The sequence below is a fragment of the Pseudopipra pipra genome, chromosome 1 (genome assembly GCF_036250125.1).
Source record: "Pseudopipra pipra isolate bDixPip1 chromosome 1, bDixPip1.hap1, whole genome shotgun sequence".
Taxonomy (NCBI): Eukaryota; Metazoa; Chordata; class Aves; order Passeriformes; family Pipridae; genus Pseudopipra; species Pseudopipra pipra.
This window is the reverse complement of record NC_087549.1, coordinates 145,370,703-145,394,209: the sequence shown is the minus strand read 5'-3', so window position 1 is coordinate 145,394,209 and position 23,507 is coordinate 145,370,703. Positions and strand designations below refer to the sequence as shown.

General features: G+C 38.4%; 1 protein-coding gene across 5 annotated transcripts in view; it reads right to left on the bottom strand.

Annotated features, from left to right (window-relative positions):
- Positions 1-23,507, bottom strand: part of DIP2C (disco interacting protein 2 homolog C) — a 310,242-nt gene that overhangs the window by 90,056 nt on the left and 196,679 nt on the right. For all 5 annotated transcript variants that reach the window (XM_064637840.1, XM_064637857.1, XM_064637830.1 and 2 more), the window contains 6 exons: positions 22,624-22,749; positions 21,581-21,790; positions 15,329-15,460; positions 13,874-13,993; positions 12,754-12,951; positions 2,882-2,973 (listed from right to left, as the gene is read on the bottom strand). In XM_064637840.1, coding sequence (XP_064493910.1) covers positions 2,882-2,973; positions 12,754-12,951; positions 13,874-13,993; positions 15,329-15,460; positions 21,581-21,790; positions 22,624-22,749 — 878 coding nt within the window. The remainder of the gene's footprint in view (positions 1-2,881; positions 2,974-12,753; positions 12,952-13,873; positions 13,994-15,328; positions 15,461-21,580; positions 21,791-22,623; positions 22,750-23,507) is intronic.

The window sequence follows — 23,507 nt, the reverse complement described above, 5'->3', positions numbered from 1 at the left end:
AACTATCCTGCACGGTCAACTGAAGTGGCATGCAAAAGGCATGGTGAATGATTTCAAACCTAATTCCTTTGGACCCACACACAGGACCTGAGTGTATTATTACAGCATCTTGAAATTTCCTGAAACTATGTAATAGCTCTTGAGTTTTGACTGCTTTGACATCCATAGGAGTTTTGTTGAAGTAAAATCATGATGTTTTCATATACACTTCAAGGTTCAGTTACTGGAGATTATAAGTGTTTCCAGAATTTAGTTAAGATAGTCACCTTCTATACATTAACTGGATTTCTTCAAACTAGAAGAAGACTAACCAACCTTGCCCAAGTCGGTCTGAAATACCTGGTTTGTAAGCTTAAGATTCTAATTTCATCAAGGTTTAGAGTCAGAGCAAATACATGGCTACTTTGTCTGCACACTTGCACTTTAAACAGTCCAAGTGCTGGATATGGCAGTGCAGAACTCACTGTATGCATTCTACAGGCACAAACCATAAACAGCCTCAAGGGAAATGGAAATACAAGGATTTTGCAAGGTGTAAATCCTGTTTGCTGAGCCCAGTAAACATCTGAAAAACCTAAAAGATACTTTGAGGGTTGTGGGTTTTGCATTGGTCTCTGCTTACTTAAAAGCAGTGAAGGTTTGGATGGGAATCTTTGCAAAGGAGCTGACAGAGGTGAAAAAAATCTCACTGAAGTCCAGTGGGAAAGAGGCATTAACTTCCTCTCCAAAAAACATTAATCACTAACAGACTTGTACCAAATAAATAAATAATGTGTGTAAAAGCAAAAAGTGCTAAGCTTGAAAGAAAACAAATCATACAGTGTATATTAAGAGACGAGAATCTGGTTATCTAGTAGATATTTCAGAGGGCAAGCTTAATTTCCAGGCAGCTGTCTGGGGTGATGTAAGGTTAAATTTCTGAAGTTACTATAGAAGGCAAATGCAGTTTGCCATGTATAATAATAGCAGAAGCAGGGAATGAAATGCGGGCACATTCATTTATTTTTTGGCTCAGACAAGGAACATAAGAGGTGAGGTAATGGTAATCATGAAAAATAGAGATTGTATTGATAGAAGAGATTTGTAAAGGGAAAAAATAAAATATTTTAATATTAACATAAGGAAAAAAATGACATTCTCATTTAGAACAGACCAGAAATATATGCCGTGTTTAATTTAGTATGTAAAAACTGCCTTTAACTGTTGTCACAGAAAATACCTTATGTCAGAATAAAAAGTCACCTTCAAAAAGCTCAGAAAGCTTTTATGTTATTACAACAGGGGCATAAGAGCCAGAATAACCACAGCGTAGAGCATCAGAAGTGCAGTAACACCTCATCTTCAACGTGAAGTTGCTTCATATGATCACGTTCCTGTTACACAGGGATGCTAGGCAAGATGTTTTTACAACACAAAACATATGCTTTCAGCACTCAGCTGTAAACATTTGTTTCACTCTAATCTAGGTGGACTTATTTTAGCAGAGCAGCAATTTGTTCTTTACATGTCCTGCACTAGCTAAATTTCCAGCCTTCAGCCTGAATTATCCACAAATCCTTTCTCAATGTTAGGAGATGCCAGTGACCGCTGCTGTAAATGACTACAAAGACAGGCAGGCAGCACACCACAGATAAGGAGAGATGCACATGGCCCATATGTGAACTTTATTCCTTTCGGAGCTTTCTGGGTGGACTGTTTTGATGTGTACACCAGAACAACTTGCTGCTTCTGCTGTTGCTTAGAGACAGAATTGTAAGTCAAGTAAAAGAGATTCTTCAGATCCTAGTCCTGGCTGAATGCCATTGTAGGAAGCAATTTAGATTAAGGATCAAGAGATCATTTAGTTATTTTCTTTATGATTTATTTCAAAAAGAAACAGAGGAAGGACTGTCATGTTTCATTTTTTTTCTTTTTTTTCTTTTTCTTTATTCCTTCTGGAAAGTGTTACTGCATTCTTTCATTTTGAAGCTCTCAGACACGTGTGTTTCTCACGTGTGGCACGAGAGGATCAAGTGAACCAAGAGTTTGAGAACTCCTATCAGACTCTGGGGGAAAGACTTAATCCCACACTCACAACACTAAGCACTAGGACAGGAGACTAAAATTTGCATTTCTGACAAATTTGTTCTGGAATATCCATTCCACAGCTTAAATCCAAACTGGAATGGGACCTGTGGAATTTTCTAGACACACTCCGGAAGAGAAAAAGGGCAGTAGGCTCAGCCAGTCTTGGCAGACAAAGGGGTAGGTTTGTAAGTACATTGTTAGCAAAACCATAGGATGTTCTTGTCTTCATTTAACATCTTAAAGTGCTACCTTTGCAACTCTTGCTCTTTGTGGGCTGTATCCATTCACTTAGATTCAGCCTCTAGCAGTAGCAGCATCGGGAACTAGGAGTGGAAATATTCCCTGTGTTACCAGTCTGCATCATTCATTTATTTAACTGGCTGCCAAAATGTGCTTACTTTGCTTGACTTTGTCCTCCACAATGTTTCTCTTGTTTTTACCATCTCAAAAAATACAAAGTCATTAGTAAGTAAGTTTTTTATCCACATGACACCTCCAGGCTCCATAAGCAAGATTTTGCTAAACAGACTGTTGTGCTGTGTCCAAAAATCACTTTCCATGGGAATGTTTATTGTTGATGTTGCCACAACTTCAAGTTACTATTCAGGGAGTACCAGCTCAGGTTATTTATTATGCAGTTCAAAACATCTGTCTGAATGATCAGACTTCTTCTGAGTAAACAGCAGATTTCAGTTCCCACCCCTCCCTAATATTTCACTTCACTAATTTCCTCTGAGCACCCCAAATACCTCATTTTCTCTTTGTCAACACTGGGTCTGAACTATTAGCAACTAAAAATCTTTGAGATACTCACCCTGTCTCCAGGTCGTACCATTGGTTCTTGTTTTGTGCCTAATTTGTGTAGTATATTGTAAGCAACCTTCATACTTCTGGTCCAAAGTTTGCCTATTAACATAAAATTTTTGAAATTAATTTAAAAATTCTTATGTTTTACAAGATTATAAAAGAGAAAAAATACCTGAGAAATGGAAAAAACATAGTAGGAACATTTATATTAGTTTTCCAACTAAATACGACACCACTATTTATAAGAAGTTTTCTATCAGCTTCTTTTTTCAAGACAAAGGGAGATTAGTTTTCTTTGAGGCAGAAGTTTCTTACTTTGGAGAAAATTGGATCTCAACTCCAAAATCTAACTGTTAGAAGGGTCTGGAAAATCATCAAGTCCAGACATCACCCTGATACCTCAGCTGTAGCAATTTGGACAAGTCACGTTTCAGCGCAGACTGACCTCTGAGGGTGATACTCAGGTTTCCCAATGGCATTTCTCATACCCCAAGCCACCAAAGGAAAAAGAAAAGGCATCCCAAGCAGCAGAGACAAAGTAAAGAAAACCCCAACAAACAGAAAACACCCCACATCCAAAGGGGCACACTGAAGCAGCAGAGACCCTCTGACCCTTAGCACATCCGTATGGCTGTTTCACTTTTAATTCATTTAACTTGGCTTTTTCTTCTCATCTGCTTCCATACCCTCCCTTCTCTCAGTTTCATTTCACTTGCCCTAGGTACTCTTCCTTACTGTCTCTCTTCTCCCTTGCTTTATCTTTCCAGCACCATGCTTAGCTGATCCTTATCAAGTCCTCATCCCAATATACTATAAAAAAAATTATCTCATCAATACGCCCACATCACACGCCTTTCATTAATCCTTCAAGCAATTGGCACCTTTGCTCTTTCAGATGCTCTTTGTTTAGAGATCTTGTTACTTTCATTTGAACAATACCAAGTTTAACAACCCTTGTGCTTGGCTGGCCCCAAGGTACTGTCTTCAAGCAGTATTCAGTCTGACAGTAACAAATCTTTAATTCATGGCCACCAATAACTGAAACGATAATAGGTTCTGACAACAGATTACCTATGGAGTTCAGCAGTTCAGGCTCCCAAACATGCAGCATTGCTATTTATAACTAAACCAAGCAGTTGCTATAATAAGTTCCTCCACATCCTGGTTATAAAATGCAATACTACTGAATTATTTTTAAGTGCAAATCTGATGTAAATATAAAGTATGATGAGAAGGTCAGATTTTCCTTTTTTCCACCTGAGGAAAATTGGAAGGGTCTCTGCTGCTTTTCATTAAGAAAGTACTAAATGCAATTATTTCTTACAAAACCAGTAATATTGTATCATCAAACTATCCTTTGCAAACTTTTTAATTTATTCAAAATTACTCCAGTATTTGCATGTTGAACTGTATTGATGCTCAGAAAGAAACACAACTCGATTCTGTTCCACTGGAAACTCAGCACAGATACAGGCATATGTCTGCAGGATTAACCCTCACGGTGCTGTGGCAGAACTACCTGCATTTGATGGAAAGAAGATCTTTGAAAGCATCCCTGCTGCTACAGTTAACACTTGAACTTTACAAGTGAGTAGGATAAAAACAAGGATGCTTTAATAAAGCAAATATTCTTTTTCTTAAATTTTTCCAACATTAAAGTTTCAGTGGCAACAAACTTAAAAGAGCAATTAGTAATGATACAGGAAATTGGAGAATGGAAATCAAAAGCCTGGTAAAAGTTCTGAATTGCAAAAAAGAACCATCTTTACACAAAACACTTTCAAGCTTGAAATGAACATTGAATTTTTAATTTCTTTTTCAAGACACATAAGGAGCTGCTGTGAAAAGTTCTGTCTGAACTATAGAGATTAAATCTGTTACAAGTCTTACATTTGCATTTGTGACATACACTAATTTTTTGGCTATCAAATGTGCCATCTTACAACATTTTCTTTAAATTCTAAGAACTATTCATATTACAGCATTTAGGCACATTCTTTCAGAAGTATACAGGTACCAGTACAATCATCTCCACCTAAGAATTCTGGCTAAATGCAGAAATGAAATTTTCTCAAAACCTGAGAAAATTTAAAGGAGCACTTTCTAGTAAAGTGTTAAATAATCAAATCTTTACACACATTTTGTCATGATGCTCTTTTATTGTCAAAATTTTATTTCAGCTTCTGAAACATAGAGCATACAAGGCTGCCTTCCTAATTCCTCACCTTTCTGCTTGTATACACTTCAAAATGTTAAAAAAAGGCCCATAATATTTTCTAGTGGTCAGAAAAGACTTGAATTTTTTGTCACCACAGCCCTTTCCTTCTCTCTTTGCTGTTGTGATACCAATCTTTTGTTAAGTAGCTGGGGTAACTGGCCATGCGTGTACCTTTGGATATGAAACTGTGGAAAACTAGAGTGAAGGAGTCAGTTTGCCTTCAGCTGGAAAGGAGCTGGAATATAAGGGCCTTACAAGCTCTATAATGTCACTCTAACCCTTGTGGGCTCTGCCTGCCCCCAGCTGCTGCCAACTCTGCTCCAGGGTGGGCAGGGGCTGCTGGGGGTGGGCAGAGACCCCCAGGCATCCTCATGAGCAGGCAGAGCAAAGTCCAGGCAGATCTTGAACTGAACCATGTTCAACAGGAAGCCTGCAAGTTTTCCTGCAGGGTATATGAGTGTGTTCCAAAAAAGTAAATTAAAAAAAGGTCACAAAAGGAGCAGTAATCCAGAATCTGGAGCCAGGAATGTATGGATGATCAGGGCCAGATCAGTGGTTGCTGGACGGGACACAAGTTTCTGACCAGGGGTGGACTGAACCATGGGTTTATTCTGCCACTTTGGCTGTTTGTCTCCTCCAACATCACTGAGAAACACAAAGGGCTAAACGCCTGCAGGATAAAAGCCCTCAGGAATAGAGGATGTTATAAAGACGGAAATCTTTGAAGTGTTTCCTTCCTTGGTTCTGCCTAGGTTGCACTTCAGAGCAATTCTTCCTTTGCAAACTTGAGAGATTAGACATTGCTGGGAAAAAGCCGATTGCTAAAACTTCTCCCACAAATCCTGACGCTGTGACCTTGCTGTGACCTCCACGCAGTGCCACATCTGTGCTGCGGGAGTGGGAGGCCTGGCAAGGAGGCCAGCTGTGCTTCATCCAAGGCTCTGAGACAGGGCTTAGCACCGCCGGGCCGATCCTCGTGCAGGATAAACCGTCTTCATTACATGGGCTGCAGCAGAAAGCTGGCTGTTTGCAGCCACTGGGGATACATCCCATTGTCCTCAGAGGGAGTTCAGTGAAGCACCAGCTCTCCTCGGATAAACACACATTAATCTTCTAATGAGTTGGCCTGAAGGCAGGGGGGCAGATGAGGGAAATTTAAGCAATACCTTCGGTAGTGAGTGGACCTGCCCATGTTCCAGCTAGTGCTGAAGCTCCTCTCTTCCAGCCGTGCCTCTGCAGCAGGGAGCTATCCTGGGCCCTTTCTGCAGCTGACACAGCATGTGCTGCTTGAGCAGGAGACTTGAGCAGCACTGCTGCTTCCCTGCCATAAACACCAGACCCTACGAGCCCTCCTCCTCTTCGTGTTCCTGCCCACATCCTCACTGCAGTGGGGACCTTTCGAACAACACTCCTACCCGCTGCACTGGGACAGGATTTGTGCCTTCCAGGCTCTGATGTCAGTAGCCCAACATTAACTCTCTTGCATTTAAAAATGAAGAACTGGTATGTCATCTACAGAGGTGTTCAGTGGTATTTAAGGCACAAGGGCACCCTCCAGGAGAGGCCCAGGCTCTGCAAGTCCTCTGTGCAAGGACCGCCAGTCACACACACATCATGGGTAACACAGGGCACTACACATTTAAGAACCTGAATTACCCCTCAGTTTTTAGGTCACAAAACTATTTCCCAAACAAAGCAGACCGGTAGGTGTATGTGGAACAAACTCCAACAACAGGCATTTAACACACACCTTGTTGCTACTACAATTTATAACATTGTTCCTACCTCCCATGGAGCTGCTAATTGTGGTGCTGCTTTCTAAGATCTCGTATAACTCCACAAGATGGTAAGAAATTAAGCTTTTCTCTGCATCTATCATTGCCTAAATTATTATTGCTTAAGCATTTACTGAAATAAATCTTCTTCTAAAGATGATTGCATCTCCCTTAGCCATGTCTGTCACTTGCCCAGTGCTGCTGCCAGACTCTCTTTCCTAGCAGCATGCTTATGCAGGGAGGGCTTTAAGGTTCTTCACACACTTGCAAACTAAGTGGAGTGTTTCCACTGCCCAGTGAGTAACAGCAAGTACCACTAATGCCTCTGAATCTGAGCCATATCTGTTAGACCTCACATATGCAGATATGCTCCCTAGGGATGGAAACCAGCACTTCGCTTTCTGGCAGCTGTGACAAACACTGTTAACACCCATGTGGGGCAAATCCATTTTCTCTTGCCACTGGAATTTCCCTTTAGTTGAGCAGTAGTAACTCTACACCAGCGATGATATATCTTGCATTTTGCTTGTATTCAATCTTGTTCTTTTTTTAACAGTCTATTCAGAGGGCAGTATCTTTAACCAACTAAAATTTAGCAAGCATAGTTAGTTAATACCCAGTCCCATCTGGTTAAGCAACATGAGGGTAAAGGAAACCACAAGGTGTTAAAAACCACACAAAAAGGGATCTGTTAACAAAAATTAGATGATTTCCACATGACACTGAAGTAAATCCCCTTCCTCTTCCTTTGCAAATCTTTAAAAGGACTAAATGTCTGTGTTGAATGTAAAGAAGGTTTTAAGAGAAAAGCTGTATAAAGAAGAAAACTCAGAGAGAAAACAAACCACAACGAATTTCCTTATCATCTTCAGGACGGTTTTCAGAACCACACAGCACTAACTCAACAAAACCAAACCAGTGGTCGCTTACCAATCTCCGTGCTCAGCAACTGCGAGACTGCCAAAGTTTAACTGCAAATAATTTTGTCAAATATTCATTTTCTCAATATCACAGTACAACATTCCTTACATTAAATAGAAACAACAGTATTTATCAAATCTGGTGTGAATGGCAAATTTCCTAACGATATGCAGGTAGGGCTCTTTTTCTGCTTTGCAACGGAATAGTCCCAGCTCTACTGCTCTGTTCACCCTTTTTTCATAAACTCTTTAGATTCACCCTGAGGAGCAAATGAAGTTGTTGTATTTTGTGATAAAATAATCCAAATAAAAAGAACAACAATGTTCTGTTGCAGAGAATAAAAGACTCCAGACATACTCAGAATAGAGGTAACCTTGCTATAACAGTGCTGGATGCTGCAGTCTGAATCATATAATGCAGTAATTTTCTACCTTTTCACTAAAGAAATAAAGGTTTAAAGTATTAAACAATCATAAGATTGATATCTATCTAGAGATTTAAACCATGACTATCCATATCTCTGAGCACTGAGTCATTTCAGAGATAAGGACAGTCTGGTTATGTAGCTTCTTGATCACAAGAGTCTCAAATCCGTCCCCGTCCTTCTGTTAATTGTGAAATTCTTGGCCTAGGAGATTCTCACAGAAAGGATGGGGAGGGGTGCAGGTGCAGCACTGCTTGGGGCTGCCTATTTTTGACCTGTTGTTAACTTTCAGGCGTGCCAGGATATCTCCAGTATAAGTGACATCACCCCTGCTGAGGCAGAATTACTTTGGCCTCAACATGTTTACAGTTGCATTAAGGTTCTTTTTAAATTGGTACTTCATTTGAGAAAAAAAAAAAAGTCATTTTCCAAGCATTTCTTTCTCCACAGAATCCAAATTGATAAAGGAAAAATGATCCTCTGTCCAGAGAGTCTTCTCTGCTCTTTTTTGCTAGCTTTGCTGTCTCCAGTGGGCCTCTGATGTGGGAAAGAAACACTATGCTGGAGCTACAGGAAATGTTTTTTAAAAAATCTGATTACGGAAAGCGTTAGATAAAGGAAATAAGATTCTTCAAATCAAAGTTAACTGGTACTCATTTTGTTGTTTTTAATAATGGTTACAATAAGAAAGCTCCAAACTTGCTCACTCCTAAATTACTGCCAGCTTTTTACTTTTTCCCCAGCCTTTCTGATTCTTTTTAGAATAATCATTTTAACTAAGAAAAATGACTGCGATAGCGTAAGAACTATATAGGATCTAATTGTCCTTTATTCACACTTGTCCTCTAAGAAATCACTTCATTATTAATACCAAAACCAGATGCCTGACTACTCTGATTAACTTTGTCTGAGTCAGAAATTGTCTTCCTTCTCTTCAAAGCATGTATTAGGTTTCTAGTCAGAGTTCAGATTCACATAAAACCCGATAAAGACATATTTCCTTCCCATATCTCAGACATTTCAATTTATGCATATTCAGTGATTTGATTTATAAAGGGATTGAGAATAACTTAACTAAGATGTTCTCCACTTAAACAAGCTCCCAGAGGAACAAAATATTTGAGAAATAAGTAATATTCATAGTGTTTCATTCACTAGAAAGAATTTAAGAGTTTTGAGTACATTAAATAAAGATTACAACTGGGGCACTGAGAAGAACTTAAAGAACTGAGGCAAAACGCATCAAACACTTTCTTGAAAATAAAGATCGAGTCTACAAGTGCAGTTATACATTTTTCCTATCTCCACTAACCTCAGACACATGGACAAAACCAGTCCTGACATGCTATGAAGACAAGGAGCTCAAAACACATTCTAAAAAAGACATAGGAGTTAAAGGCATTACAAATTAGATGAATTCTTGCAGAGAAATGGGAAGGCAGAGCTGATTTTAAGCAACAGCTGAAAGAGTAAGTTCTTTAAACTAGTTTCCCTTATGGCCCAGCAGCACTTCACAATCTAAAGCATTCACCATTTAAAGTCACAAGAACATATATCCACATCAGCTACCATTAGGTAGAGAAATTCATTCCAGAAAATCACACCAGGTGGTCTTACAACACCAATCTATCACTGTCTGCCATGGCTATCACAGCTTGGCCATTGGTCTGACCCCTCACAGATGTCTTTGGATAGGACAGCAAAGGAGTTGTGAGGAAGGCTTTGGAGAAGGAGAATTTTGTGGACTCTCAGAGAGCTCCTTTTCAGAATGCAAGGCCACCAAGGGCAAACAGGAAGGCATCTTGGATAGGTGCAATATTTTTCAGGGCCAGAGAGAGTCTGATGTTAAGAACTAAGAGCAAAGTGGCAGATGGGATGAGATTTCACCATGTAGATGTGGCAAAAGGCCTGCATTTGAAAAGACTTGCTCCTAAAATAACCTGTGAGGTTTGGACACAGAATTACTGTAAAATAAATAATGTCAGCATTGTGTATGATACTGTTGTTACAGCCCAAGAGATGGGTGGGAAGGCAATACCGTCTGCAACAATCCACTAAAGAAGAGATTAAAATGTTGGTGTTAAGGGAATTAGAACTCCTACTCAGATGGGCTATGACCTAGCTGACAGCTACAGAGACACTCCTGGAATCCATCTTGAAAAGATGGAAAGAAGTCTGGAATAAGCAGGCAAAGCTGCAATTCATCCATGCAGACAAGAAACTAGAGAAGATGCTGAGTATGAAAAAGTAGGGATCAAAAGCCTTCTCTTAACTGGAAAGTTGGAGGATAAAGGAAGAGGATTTCCATAAAGACAAGAGATGTGAGAAGAGACTGAAGCAGAAACAGTAAACAGAGGTAAAATATTCAAGAGAAGGTGCATAGTGACCATGTTGACAACATGTCAAAGACCAAAACTCTGGGAAATTAGAATTATTCTTAAAACTCTTCAATACTTGTCAAACATATGAAAATTCCTGGTAATGGTGTTTCTTTAGATTGGCAAAAAACCTACATATAACTGTGATGTACAAAATCAGAGGCTACTAAATGTCCTCAGTGTTGATATTTTAAAGTTTTAGTCACCTGATCATAGCATGCACATGAGGAAATTCAGTATCACATTAAAACCATGTGGTAGGATTATGATTAAGCTCATCTGTCAAAAGTTTATTACTACTGGGGCCAGTGGAACTATGTAGAGGGATAAAAATTCATGAGTAGGAGTGGCTTTGCTGAGTTCAAGGCTTAATGTCTCTTAATGCTCAACTTTAAAAAATGCCATGCCTGCAATCACTAGAAAATATTGCAAACATAGAAGGAAGACTAGCAACAGCAAAATCATACATAAAGCCACCAAAAAAATGGCAGGTGGCTGTAATGTTAAGGACATTTCAAAAGCACCTGTCATTTAAGAAAACTGCTATTGCCAGTGAAAAAGGACGTCAGCTTGAAGTGCAGTTAGCAGAGAATTCAGTAAATCTATGAAATGTTTTGGTTTGTAATTTCTTTTATCTATAAAAAGAAGGAAAAAAAAAGAACTAATTTTTTTCTGACCTCAGAAAACTCCTGAAAGGCAACAGTAAAACCATTTCTCAGAGTGCTGCCAAATGAAAGGCGTGAAAGTATGAATTTTAGTGCTGTTTGTCTCAGGATTTAGACAATTTAGAAGAGGAAAGAGCTATCTAAAGACAGAGATGGCTAGAGGTGGCTCTGTGAGCCAAGCAGATGAGTTCCTCAGGTTGATTTGCTCAGCCTACAGCCTCAGGCAAAGCAGGACATATGCTCAGACTCTCTGGACAGAATCCCAAATTCAGAAGAATGGTCTGATTCTCAGTAACATCTTAATTTCCTTTCCTGTCCAATTTATTTAGGGCATTCAGTAGATGACATGAATTTCTCTTCTGCAAATATGTAATCGCAAACTTTAAAATTCTTCCCTAGTTCCAAGAAAATGTCCTTAAGGAAGAAAAACATTCATCAATGGTGAATCATATGTTTGCCCCCTAAATTAAGTAACTTCTTAACTCTAAGGCACCTGAAGGGAAAATGTTTCATGCATGACCCTCAGTTGCAAAGGTTCTGTTATGCTTTAAAAGCCTTTATTTTCAGTGCCAAACTTGCAGCAGACATCTTTTTGGCCAGGGACCTTCACTGAGTCTGACTCCTGAATCGAAAGGAATGTTCAGCACTGAACAAAACAGACAGACCTCTATATCACAGCATGTAACAACATTCTCTGCTCAGAACTCAAGGTCCCTGAGAAGGTAGAAATAAAAAAAGCAAAATATGTTTTTATATCCATATCAATAGATTATGGAAATGTTCCAACTTGCCTTCAAAGTCTGACAGTTATTCATAATAATTCCTTTGAACCTCTCCCAAATGTCCCCTGAATATCACAAAATTAGAAGCAATATGGGACTTACTTGTCAGGGACATCCTTATGTTTATTTTTATTTGGCCTTTCTTGGTTGCAGTAGATTGTCAGGCAGTAAACACTGAACTACAACATACCAGAGATCACACTGAAATATATCCTGGCAAATTTATATCAAGGGGGTACATTTGCTAGCTGTACAACTACGTATCAGGAGGAATAATTCAAATCACGCTTACTACAGTGTCAGTAGAACATGGAAAAAAATCCTATTTTAACTTCTTCAGGAAGCTGATGAATTTTCTACACCAGGTTCTGCTTTTGCAGAACAAAGCCTGGGCGATATCCAAGGGCAATGGATTTAGACATTAATCTTCAGGAAAATCTGCCCCAGGATGAGTTTCTGTTTAAAAGGTGGTTTTAATTTATAATCTGTTATTCCATGGGTGTATCTACTCAGCTCTTTTCCTCGCTGTGAAATAAATCATGCTATAACATCTCAGCTACCCATACTCAGACACCAACAGCTTCAGAACTCTTACCCTACTCAGAAACTGAACAGATGCATCATTACAGGTCTTTTTTCACTGTGTATTTATGCAATTACTGTACACAGGCACTATATAGAACATACAAAAGGCAGGTAGTTTGAAGAGCACTCACCATATGTGAGAATATACAGTGGTTTTCCATTAGTATCCATAGTGGTTAGGCAAGGAGCTTTTGGTGAGATGGTCCCCCATCGCTGCAAAGCTGCTTCCAGAGAAGGAGGCCAATTTGTAACCACACCTAATTGTTCCCCACGCATAGCCAACATCTGAGCTCCTTCTGGCTTTGGCTGGTTTGGATCTGGCTGTTGAACTTATGATTATGAAAAGATACATAGTTACCATGTAAATTCTATACCTTGTGTACACCTGTGTAATCAAGAGAATAAGTTACCTTCGCAAAATATTCTGAAAACAGTGACATATTAGAAGGTATTGAGAAGCAACAGAGAAATATAACAGAATAATTAACTTTTACACAAGCCAAGCAACTAAACAGGAATGCACGTGCTTGTCCTTACGATAGCTCTACAAGCAGGGAAAAAAACTGCTGAGGTAGCATTCATATATTTATCTTCAAAAAAATCAATCTTTCTTTATTCCTAAAGAGAGATGGAGAATACTTTTTCCTGGGAAAAATGCAGTAATGAGATGAACTGCAAAACTACTGGAAAAGTGTACTTTAACAAGTAACAGATTGATTTAAGTCATGTTCTGTTACATGCTTTCTTATAAACTCTATGGAGACTATTTAAATTTCCACATCCCAGCAAATCTTAATTCTCAAAGCACTGGCCTCTTTAAAAAAAATCCATTTATTGACTTAATCCTTGTTTCTAATCTTATATTTAATTTGGTTTTTGATGCTTCACTGTAACACAAAGGATGTTTAAAACATTTAACATTGCTCCCTCACTAACAGTTTTTCTCATACTGGTGTTCAAAGGCAATGGCTGCAACCCACAGCTGAATGTTCTCAAAGCAAAGCTTCCCTCCACTCTCTTCTGTCGTTTCTTTGCAAGCAGAACCAGGACCTGAGCAAATTAGAGAGACTTTTGACTCTACAGCACTAAGTCCAAGCTCACTACAAACAGATTCCACTGAATACCAGTGCTTTTGTACTTGCCAGTACAGGGAGGGCTTAATTGGCTTTCTAGAAAGTCAATGCAGGAGACAAACATTTTACAGAGTTTTAATAAGAGATCCCCAAACCTTTTGAAAAACAGTCATTTTACCTTCTAACAATTCCTCAAAGTCATCTACAAAGAACTCTCGTAATGGTGGTCGTTTGGGCCGTTTTAGTGTATTGACCAGCTGCTGAATCTTTGCTGACACTCTGCTGCTCACTGGTACTCCTGCAGGACAGGGATCAATGGAGACATCAGTTGACTGCTATGCTGAACGCCACCAGATGTTAAGTGGGGTAAGAAAGTGGTCTAGGATTGCAAGGCCACCACAACTTAGAGTTTCATGCCACACTGTGACTCAAGTATTTATTTAACATTAAAACATACAAGCAAAAAGGAACAATGAAGCCTAATTTAAATAAAAACAGTACAACAATGTCAGAGCGAGGTTGCAAAATTAGCGGGGAAACAGCACACAGACTGAGGGAGAGAAGCACAGTGAAAAAATGTCTCTATAGCAAATGTCAGTACCCTGAGAGGACTCTCTCAGCAATGGTCAGTGAGAAGACAGGTATTGGCCTTCCCCATGATCATTGGTCATACTCACATTGTCTGACTTGACTGTAGCTCAGTGAGGAGTGTGGGTCATAGCTCTGCCCCGTCACTTATTCTGGGTTGTTCTTTACACTGTAGTGGACATCTATCCGGCACCATCTTAAACATGGTTCATATCTTTTAATTACTTCAGCATGACCCTGTATTCTCTGAACATCCCTACAGTCAATCACCAGCCAGCAATTTCCAAAGGGAGAGTGCTTGCCCACACAGCACTTGGAAAAACATAGTTCTGAACAGGAGCATGGGGCAAGGGGCATTTTTATAATATAGTCCCATCAATCACCTCCCCCTTCCTTTTCTCGAGTCGAGTGCAATGTTTATGTCATCTATTCCTGAACTAATAGATTTCTGTCACTGCATTGCAGGAATTTGAACTTCCTACACTTCCATAAGGTTGGCTACAAAACTTTTGCCAAGTGGTGTTTAGAGCTGCAGCTACTAAGTTTACAGACGATACACTTGGTCAACAATTCCATGCTGTGCTGAAATGTTGGTTAGTAAGTTTTAGAAAAGAGGAGCAGTAAATAAGAAAGGGTTTACAAATAACTGTTTTTCAAAAAAAAAACACCTCAGAGAATAAAACTTCAAACACATCACTTTATAAGATGTAGCAATCCTAGCATGTCACATTCTTTGTCATTTAAAAAACAGACTAGCTGTAACCAGACAGCATGATAAAAGCAAATTTATTCACTGTTTTCTTTTGCCAAACAATTTCTACAAGGAGTCAGCTATGCTGATTAAGAAATATTTCTCTATCTTGTCTTCATTGATATTAGTTTATTTTAGGACTGTAAAGGTGCTGCAACTTTTTATGTGTTTGTAAGTGAAAAGTGCCCAGATAAAAAACAAACAAAAACCAAACAAAAACCAAGAGCAGACGCATACAGTAACCATTGAAAAGGTTACAATACTAAAAAAATCCAGTTTTTCTTTGTGACATACCATCCCCAGTCTCCATAAGTTCAGCGTTTCCATACTTTGGTGCCACCCGTGCCGTTGATCCTTGTGGTCTTTCTACTTGTATTGAGTGTTCTGAGGTGTAAGTGGTAACATCTGGAGGGGCAGAATGATTTTCTGTGAAAAGTAAGTTAAAAGGTTTAACCATGTGCCTCTAGTGTTAAAGGGTAGAAAAACAAAGGGCAGAGGAGAGGATAAAATTTGATTTCTTTTTTCCAACATCTGAACAGGCATTAAACTTAATGCATAAAATGATTGTACAAAGCCATATACATACATACACACATAAATTCAAAACTATATATAATGTATAGCATGATTTTAATAAATAAAGTTTCCACTGATTAAAAAAGGGCTATATATCTGCAATCACATAAGCAATAGGCTAAAAAAATTATACAATTAGTTTGTAGGCTCTCCAGTGACATCTGATTTTACACTGAATTAAAGCTTGTGGACATCTGCAAATAGAAAAGACTCAGACAAATACGCTTCAGAAGGATCACTGTGTTGGTTTTTCTAAATAAAAAGAACACAGCATGTTGTCAATCACTTGCAAGTGTCAGTGCATATCACTGTTATAACCTCTGTATTTCGAGCTAAGAAAGGAAAAAAAATCAATCATAGCAGAGTTGGAATCCAGAGGAAAGAAATAAAATGTAAAGAAACATGAACTTTGCATTCTGCCTGGACACTTGCTTGTCTACTATTTTTAGACAAAGATATTTCAATTCTTCCGCATAACAAAGCCTTGCCTTCCAGAAGGCAAATGTGATCTGGTCTGACTCATGCCAGCACTGCTAAACAATTCCACAGAGCTAATCTTTCTCTTTCATAGCCTGATAACTCAGCATGCTTCCACAGTTTGTTTTCCCATCTTTTCAAGTCTGAGTCTGTATGATCTATGAATTTGTATTATTTTTATGAGTTTTCTCATAAATTTTTTCCAGGTTTTTATCAGCATTGGATTAGATGGAGATAAACACCATGAGCAAATAACAACTTCTCTTTCAATTGACACAAATGATCCCAAGCAGCCTCTGAGTTACAAAAGAAGGCAGGTCTTTATTCTGCTGCTGCTGAAGTAAATAGAAATGTGATCCATCTTACAATAGGGTAAGAGTCTTTAAAAATGCAAAAATTCTGGAAAAACATCATCTTGTTCCAATACTATTTTCAAGACTTGCTTTTTATTAAACCTGTCCTTTAAGCATTATGGTACCATAAGTATTACAACACCAACTTCTACAGTAAATTTAATGTCAAATGTAATTATAAAGCATTTTCATGAATCATGAACTTTGGATCACTGTAATTCCTGTGCATTCAATCCCAAATTTATGCACCATCAATACAGAAAACTAAGTTTTTTGCTACACATACAGTAAAAAGATGCTATAATAGATGCTCATCTTGCATACACCTCATTTCGAGGTAGCATTTGACAGACAATCATCATGAAAAATTAGGATATTATATTAATGTCTGTAGTCGTTACTTAATATTTATATTCATGAACATTATCAGGACTCAATCTTATCACCCAATCATACTATCTGGTTGAGGAAAACACAAGATGGCTTTTACTATGCAACTCAAAAACATCTTGCATTCTACAAATGTCCAGTTGAAGTTTTTGCTTTTTATCACACTCACTTTTATAACTTTACTGAAACAAACTCCTTATATTGTGCTATAAGTGACCAACTGAAGTATAATAGTTTGAATAATGAAGCTTATGCTGATAATTGTTTGAATAATGTCATCTTTTAAAAGACATTTTGAATAATGTCTTTTAGATGTCATTATCAACTATTTTAGACAGCACAATTTTTACTCTGTCTTACTAAGTGGCAAGAGATTTTTATATATCATGATTAAATTACTAAATAACTAAGTCAATTAAAAAAAGCTGATGTTTATCTTTTTATCCTTACTTATAATGCAGCTTTGCTATGCACACAGGAGATCATGACTAAGAAAATAATTGTCCTTAGTCAGCTATTAGTAACATGAGAAAGTATTTTTAAAGTTAGCTATAATTGTTTACATCTTTCCTGTGAAGTATTTCCATCTTTCAGACTTTACAAGGCCAAGTGAATTGGAGTTCAAGTATCTCCAGGTTTCAGCACTGAGATTAAATTATCAGAAGACATATGATCCAAGCATCACAGAGTACAGATGCTCTTGAAACCAAATTCTTCTTCCTCACACATAGTGTCGAGTAGGGTGAAAGAACATAAGAAGAGTTCTGCTCTTTTGTAGAAGTTTCCTTTTGAACAAGCATCACTGGTACTTGAAATCAGCTAAAGGAAACTCTCTTCCCAAGGTTGCCACCACTGGCCAGCCAAAGAGTGGAGTTCTAGTGCCTTGGCTGCCCATCTGCTGTTTACATTTCCATTAAGAACTTTTATCCTGCAGAAGAAGAATATTAAGGTTTGTCTTGCTATGTTCCTTTATAGTATCTGTTTAACAGATGTCTTATCATTGCAATATCTACAGCTCCAAGTTTCATCCATTAGATTTACAAATCCTCGGTCGGTTCATGTCTCAGAGTCAGGTTTGGAGAAATGAAAATCATACAGACAAGAATTTGGTCTGAATGACATCTAAAGAAAAAGATAATTGCTATGTTATGTGAAATGTAGCCTTTTTTTGTATAGAGGAGTCAATCCAGGCTTCAACCATGGACACAATCTGTATAGAGTTGCTTGGTCTTATGTCAGGTAACTTGAAGCATTGTTTGAGGTTTAGTTAAGAATTATGATCCTGACACATCTGTTCACTAAAAAGTAGAAACTGTGACAGCTGCATGACTTCAAAGCATTTCCTCCATCAAACACACATATTTGCATCACCTCCTCTTCCCATCTCTTCCAATATTCCTGCATTAGAAGATCACAGAGAAAACAGCTGTTTCCAGTTAAGGTCTCTTCATTTCTGCCACTGAAATGACATCATTTACCCCATTTCATGAAAATCAGGAAGACCCAAAGCAAACCAGAGCACATTCATGTAGGGACAGAGCATGTGCATTGATAAAGCCTCGCATCTGAGGAGAAACAAAGAAGTGGAGGAATACTTCCAGTGGAAGTTTGTAAGTTCACACAGGTACCATGTATTCAAAAAGTCTCCAGGAACTCGAGAAGCATCCCTGCAGTACTAACTTGAAGAAAATGCAGCTTTTCCTCCCAAATAAGCTTGGTCTCCTGGTTGTTAGGGCAGGAAAATCCAGAGCCAGAGATCTGGCTTTTTCCATTAGCTGGGTTTCTGTTGTAGTGATGTCCAGGTGACAGATAGTATTGCAAACTAGTCTCCTGTATTATATGTTAGAAGTCTATGTAGCCTTTAATGAGGATAGAGGCCTTCGATTTTCAAACAGAAACATATTTGAAGTATATAAAAGAAACATTAAATGCACCTGCAGGATCAAAATTTTGTAGTGAGATGATTAACTTTATATAGATTTACAGTCACAGGCAAGCACTGTGTAATTTTCACCACATGAACTTCGTGAGCTTTGAGATAGACCTTCTCTGATTTTTATATACATAGAAATCCAAACCAGGTAATACCAACAAATGAAAACTTAAAAGATCTTAGAAATATATACAGTACTGACACAAAGAAGGGTCAGAACACTAGGTATCTTTTACAGATTTCACTGGTTTAATCTCTAAATTCAAGAATTACTGAACACAACGGTGATACATATGCCAAACTAAAGATTCTCCCTGTAGCTTAATGCAGACACCTGAGCATCTTAAAGCTGAAAATAAATATTAAAATGATATCTATCCCAAATCAGAATTTTGGCCACAACAGAGCAGCAGCAGCAGTCAAATCGAATAAACAGTATAACATTAAAAGCATATAATAGCTTATGCAAATTATCAAAATGATCCACAAAGCTGAACTCTGATTATATTATAGCCAAAGCCTTTTATCAAATCCCTTCTCAAGACTGTATTAGTGGACTTAAACTGGAAAAAAATCTCCCTTTGATTTTGTGATACATTCTGGAGGTCACATCCTAGTGAATATCAGAATGGAGGGGGTTTTTTGGTTATCATTAAAGGTCTTTCCTGTTGTACCCTCAATTTGTATTTATCAGAATTGTCATCTTCAGAGTATGGCAGTATGTCCTTACATATTTACAGCTGATTTCTGTCTTGCAGGCTGGTCTGCCTCTGGAGAACAACTCCCTGCACCAAAGAAACATCAAGCCATGGTAACATATGTTCTTTGTGATCAAGAACAAACCGTTTCCAGTAGTCAAGGAGCTTCAAGGAACAGGATTACTCTTCTCTCTTATATTGTCTCCTACCAAAGAGGATTATTCATCTATCATCACTGGCCCACTGCCTCTGAAAGAACAAGGCTATCTGTGGGAATACTTCAAGTCTATTACCTCCTAGAATACATTTAAATGCAAAATCCACCTCCTTGAATTGGAAAGAAACAAAAGAGCACTTTAATTTCAAATTCTCACAGAATGCAGCTCACCCATGAAGAAATTCATCTTATAGTTATCAACTGTGTAGCTTCTCTTACATTTTCAGCAATCTTAGCAACAAAGAGTGACAGAAACCATAAGATCAGTCTCAATCTGTTAGCAGATACCACTCATATTTTGTATCCAACTGACCTTTCCAATACTATATCACAACTGCTATCCAGCTAGAGATGTAATTTAAGGCATCTTATTGTCAGAACAAATGAAAACATGCATATACTGAGGTAAGCTCAACTGTTAAGCTCAACTGCTTCCTTCAAAGGCAAGATCTTTTTAGTCAACAAATATAATAGTATATATTCCCTTCTGCAGAATATTGTCATCTTAATTTAGCTCTATAAATGCTGTATTATTTACCACAAACTCAGTGATTATAAAAGAAGACTTACTGTGTCAGATTTAAAATTACTGAAATGTCACATTATGAAGAAGCTATATTTAAAGACACATTAAGACTTGGTGTGTGAGTAATACAACCTTTCAGAGTTTGGGTAAATTTAATTCTGTATGCTATAATTTCCTCTAGCATTTCAAGATGAAGTCACAGAAAATAATCAGAAAATAATCAAATGCAATGATTAATGTGTTCCAAAGTGTATGCCTTTCTAAAACAAGGTTCTAAGCTATTCATTTAGCATGAATTTATGAATCCAATACAAGTTCTTCCCTGACTGCAATTCAGCAGTTCCAGACCACGGTGAGAGGATTACTGAAAATACAGGTGTTATATCAAGCTATATCAAGCTAAAAACAAATGGATACAAACTACTCTTCCAGCACATAAAATCAGGAATGTTTAAGGTGACTTCATGTATCTCATTACATATACTTGAAAAGGAATGATCAGTTGAGGAACAGTCACACAAAAGTGAATTCATATGTGTAGTAGAACAGTAGTGAGACTGTATTATCTGTTCCAACATAGACTCCAACAGATTTGCAGTGAGACACTCCCTCAAGAACATACCAAAGCAGACACTCTGCATGATGAACAACTGAGGAGTGAAGAAAACAAGCCTTGCTTTTGATATATCTAATCAAATAGCTGCCTCATATTAATGAAAACTAATGTCAATGGCAAAATATTCAGAAGTAATGTCTGTGCAGCTTCGCCCTAAAGGAAAGAAAGCTTTGACTTCCTAGGATCTTTCAAAGGATATTAACAAGCTACTAATAATAACAGCTCCCTTCTCTGAAGGTATATAATGGTCTCTCCCACAGAGTATAATAGCTAGATATCCCAGTTCAAGTATTCTAGATTCAATTAAGGGCAGCAAAAATATGTTTAAGTGGACTACTGTTATCAGAATTATCAAAAATCACTCAAGCTATGTAATGAAAGTGGTCCAGCAGTGGGAGAAGCTCATATGCAAGCAATCCCTAATGATGCATGCACTGATTTTCCTTATTGATGAATCCAACAGAGACCTTTATAGTGCTAAGTAATGGAAGTCATCCAACTGTACATTTTAAGATGTTTGGGAGACAATAGCTAGACCCCGTTTGCCACAACATAAGTTTACCCCCAAATCTAAACTGCTATTTTTTTTGCCCTCCTCAAATAGGAATATAAGACTATCTCTCTACATAACATATGTAAATAGAAAAAAGCAAAAAAGCAGTACAGAAAAGACTTTTTTAAGACTTCATTTAGCAACATCATCTGAATGTGAGAGTCAAAATTCATGCCATGGACATACTCAACATGTCTGTATACTAACCTATATGTGTTTGAGCCATAACATCAGCTAGTCTGTGTGCAGCACCACTGCCTCCACTTTGTGTCGAGGAGGAGGAAGTGGTTGATGTGGTAGAGCCGTGGATCGCTTGACTGATCCAGTGTTCCATGTTTATACTCCCCTGACTTGAGGTGGGAGTTCCCTGGGAGTCGCCCTGTACGGAGCCTTCATCTTCTGAACCAGAAGAAGTATCTAGTAATTAAAAACAGACTGTGAACTTGCAGTGCTTTGGGGTTTTCTTAATAGAAATAAGGCATGTTCATATTCCAAATCTAAAGAAAGTGCCATTAAGAAAATCTCAGGAAGGTGGGCAAACTTAATCAGAAAATCCTGAAAGCCCCGAAACTAAGTCAGTCGCTAACTACACACTGAGAGAACTTCCCTGTTCTAAGGTCATGATCTGTATATTATTGTACAAAAAAATAAGGATAATAAAAGTCTTCCTTAAACATAGAACCTTCTGAAGATCTCCAGCTATGCATTAACAATATAGAATATACAAAATACTTTCCCAAGCTCACTCTAAAAAGTCTGTGAAACACTTTTGCAATTGTACAAGGTCCACTCCTCACTGAAATGGGAGTTCCAGCTGGATTCAGTGAGTATGGGAATGCATGAGATATGGGGTATTTTCAGTCTAGTAGATAAAAGAGAAGATAAACTTAAAAAGGAATGGCACAACTAATTGTGAAGTTGTTACATTATAGTATTAGGCAATAAATCAGAAACTTGATAGGAATCTTGACTATCATAAAGTATGACAAGATGGCCATAGTTAGGTCCTTGTAAGACCAAAAGGACCAGTGCAAGCTAAGGTACCACCATGGGTAAAGCAGTCATGTGAACTGCCCCTGTTGACTTTTCTACCATTCAGTTCACCTTCTCCTCTTCAAAAATACCTCAGAATTATGCTCAGTGTGCGTCAAATGACATTTGCATTACTATCTATGCAGACAGATTAGTAGTTCATAGCAACACAAAAAACCATTTTTAAAATTCCCATAAAAATACAGAGAGATACTCACCTGGAGGTGTGTAGGCATCCATCGATGTTTGCACCACCAATGAACGTCGTTTTGAGGGCATGGGGACTGCCATTTTCCTTTCTTTATGTTTAGCAAGGGCTGCCTGAACTGCTTCTGTGTGGACATCTGGAAGAAAAGAGATTTCAAGCCAGTGTTAGACAGAAACGAGCCGTTCCTCTGTGCCCCCAGTGCACCTGCGCGCAGGTTCGGGCATGTGCCAGCCGGGCTGACAACGCACACCGAGTGAAGAAAGGCTGGGAATGTGCGCGATCTTGGAGGAACTGCCTGAGTTCTCCTCACTGTAGGAAAAGCAGCTATAGTGAAAAATGCTGCACCAACAAACAAGCCCTCTGAGCTTTGTGATATCCCCAGAATGGTGTTGCAGTATTTGAAGAGCAGGAACATCGCTTCGCCAGAGCAAACCTCTGTTTAACCAAGAGCTGTTACTTCAGTGGAAGTGTGGTGTATCAACATTGCCCATTTTTAAAATTAATGAGGTTTCCAATTTACACAAAAGTCACACAGATGAAGTGAACAAGAACATTTGCTTGAAGGGTAAGAGGTATGTAAAATGTCACAACAGAAATGGTAACAGGTCGCCCATTCCCAAATCCTTCTCCTGCCTCTGTCACTTGGCATTATTCACAGAAAAATAAGTATTACGTAGGCGGAATGAGAAGAAAAAGCATCCTGAGCACAGACCTGGTGCTATGCAGGCAGGTGTTACACACAGCTCACACCAGTACACTCCACAGTATCCAACAGATCTTCTCCTTGGGGACATAACCAGGAAATAGCTTTCAAGTGTATATATAGCTGCCTGCCTCCCAAAGCTTGAAAAAGGCCACTTATCACGTCTAAAAGAGGTGAGTGACTTTCTGATA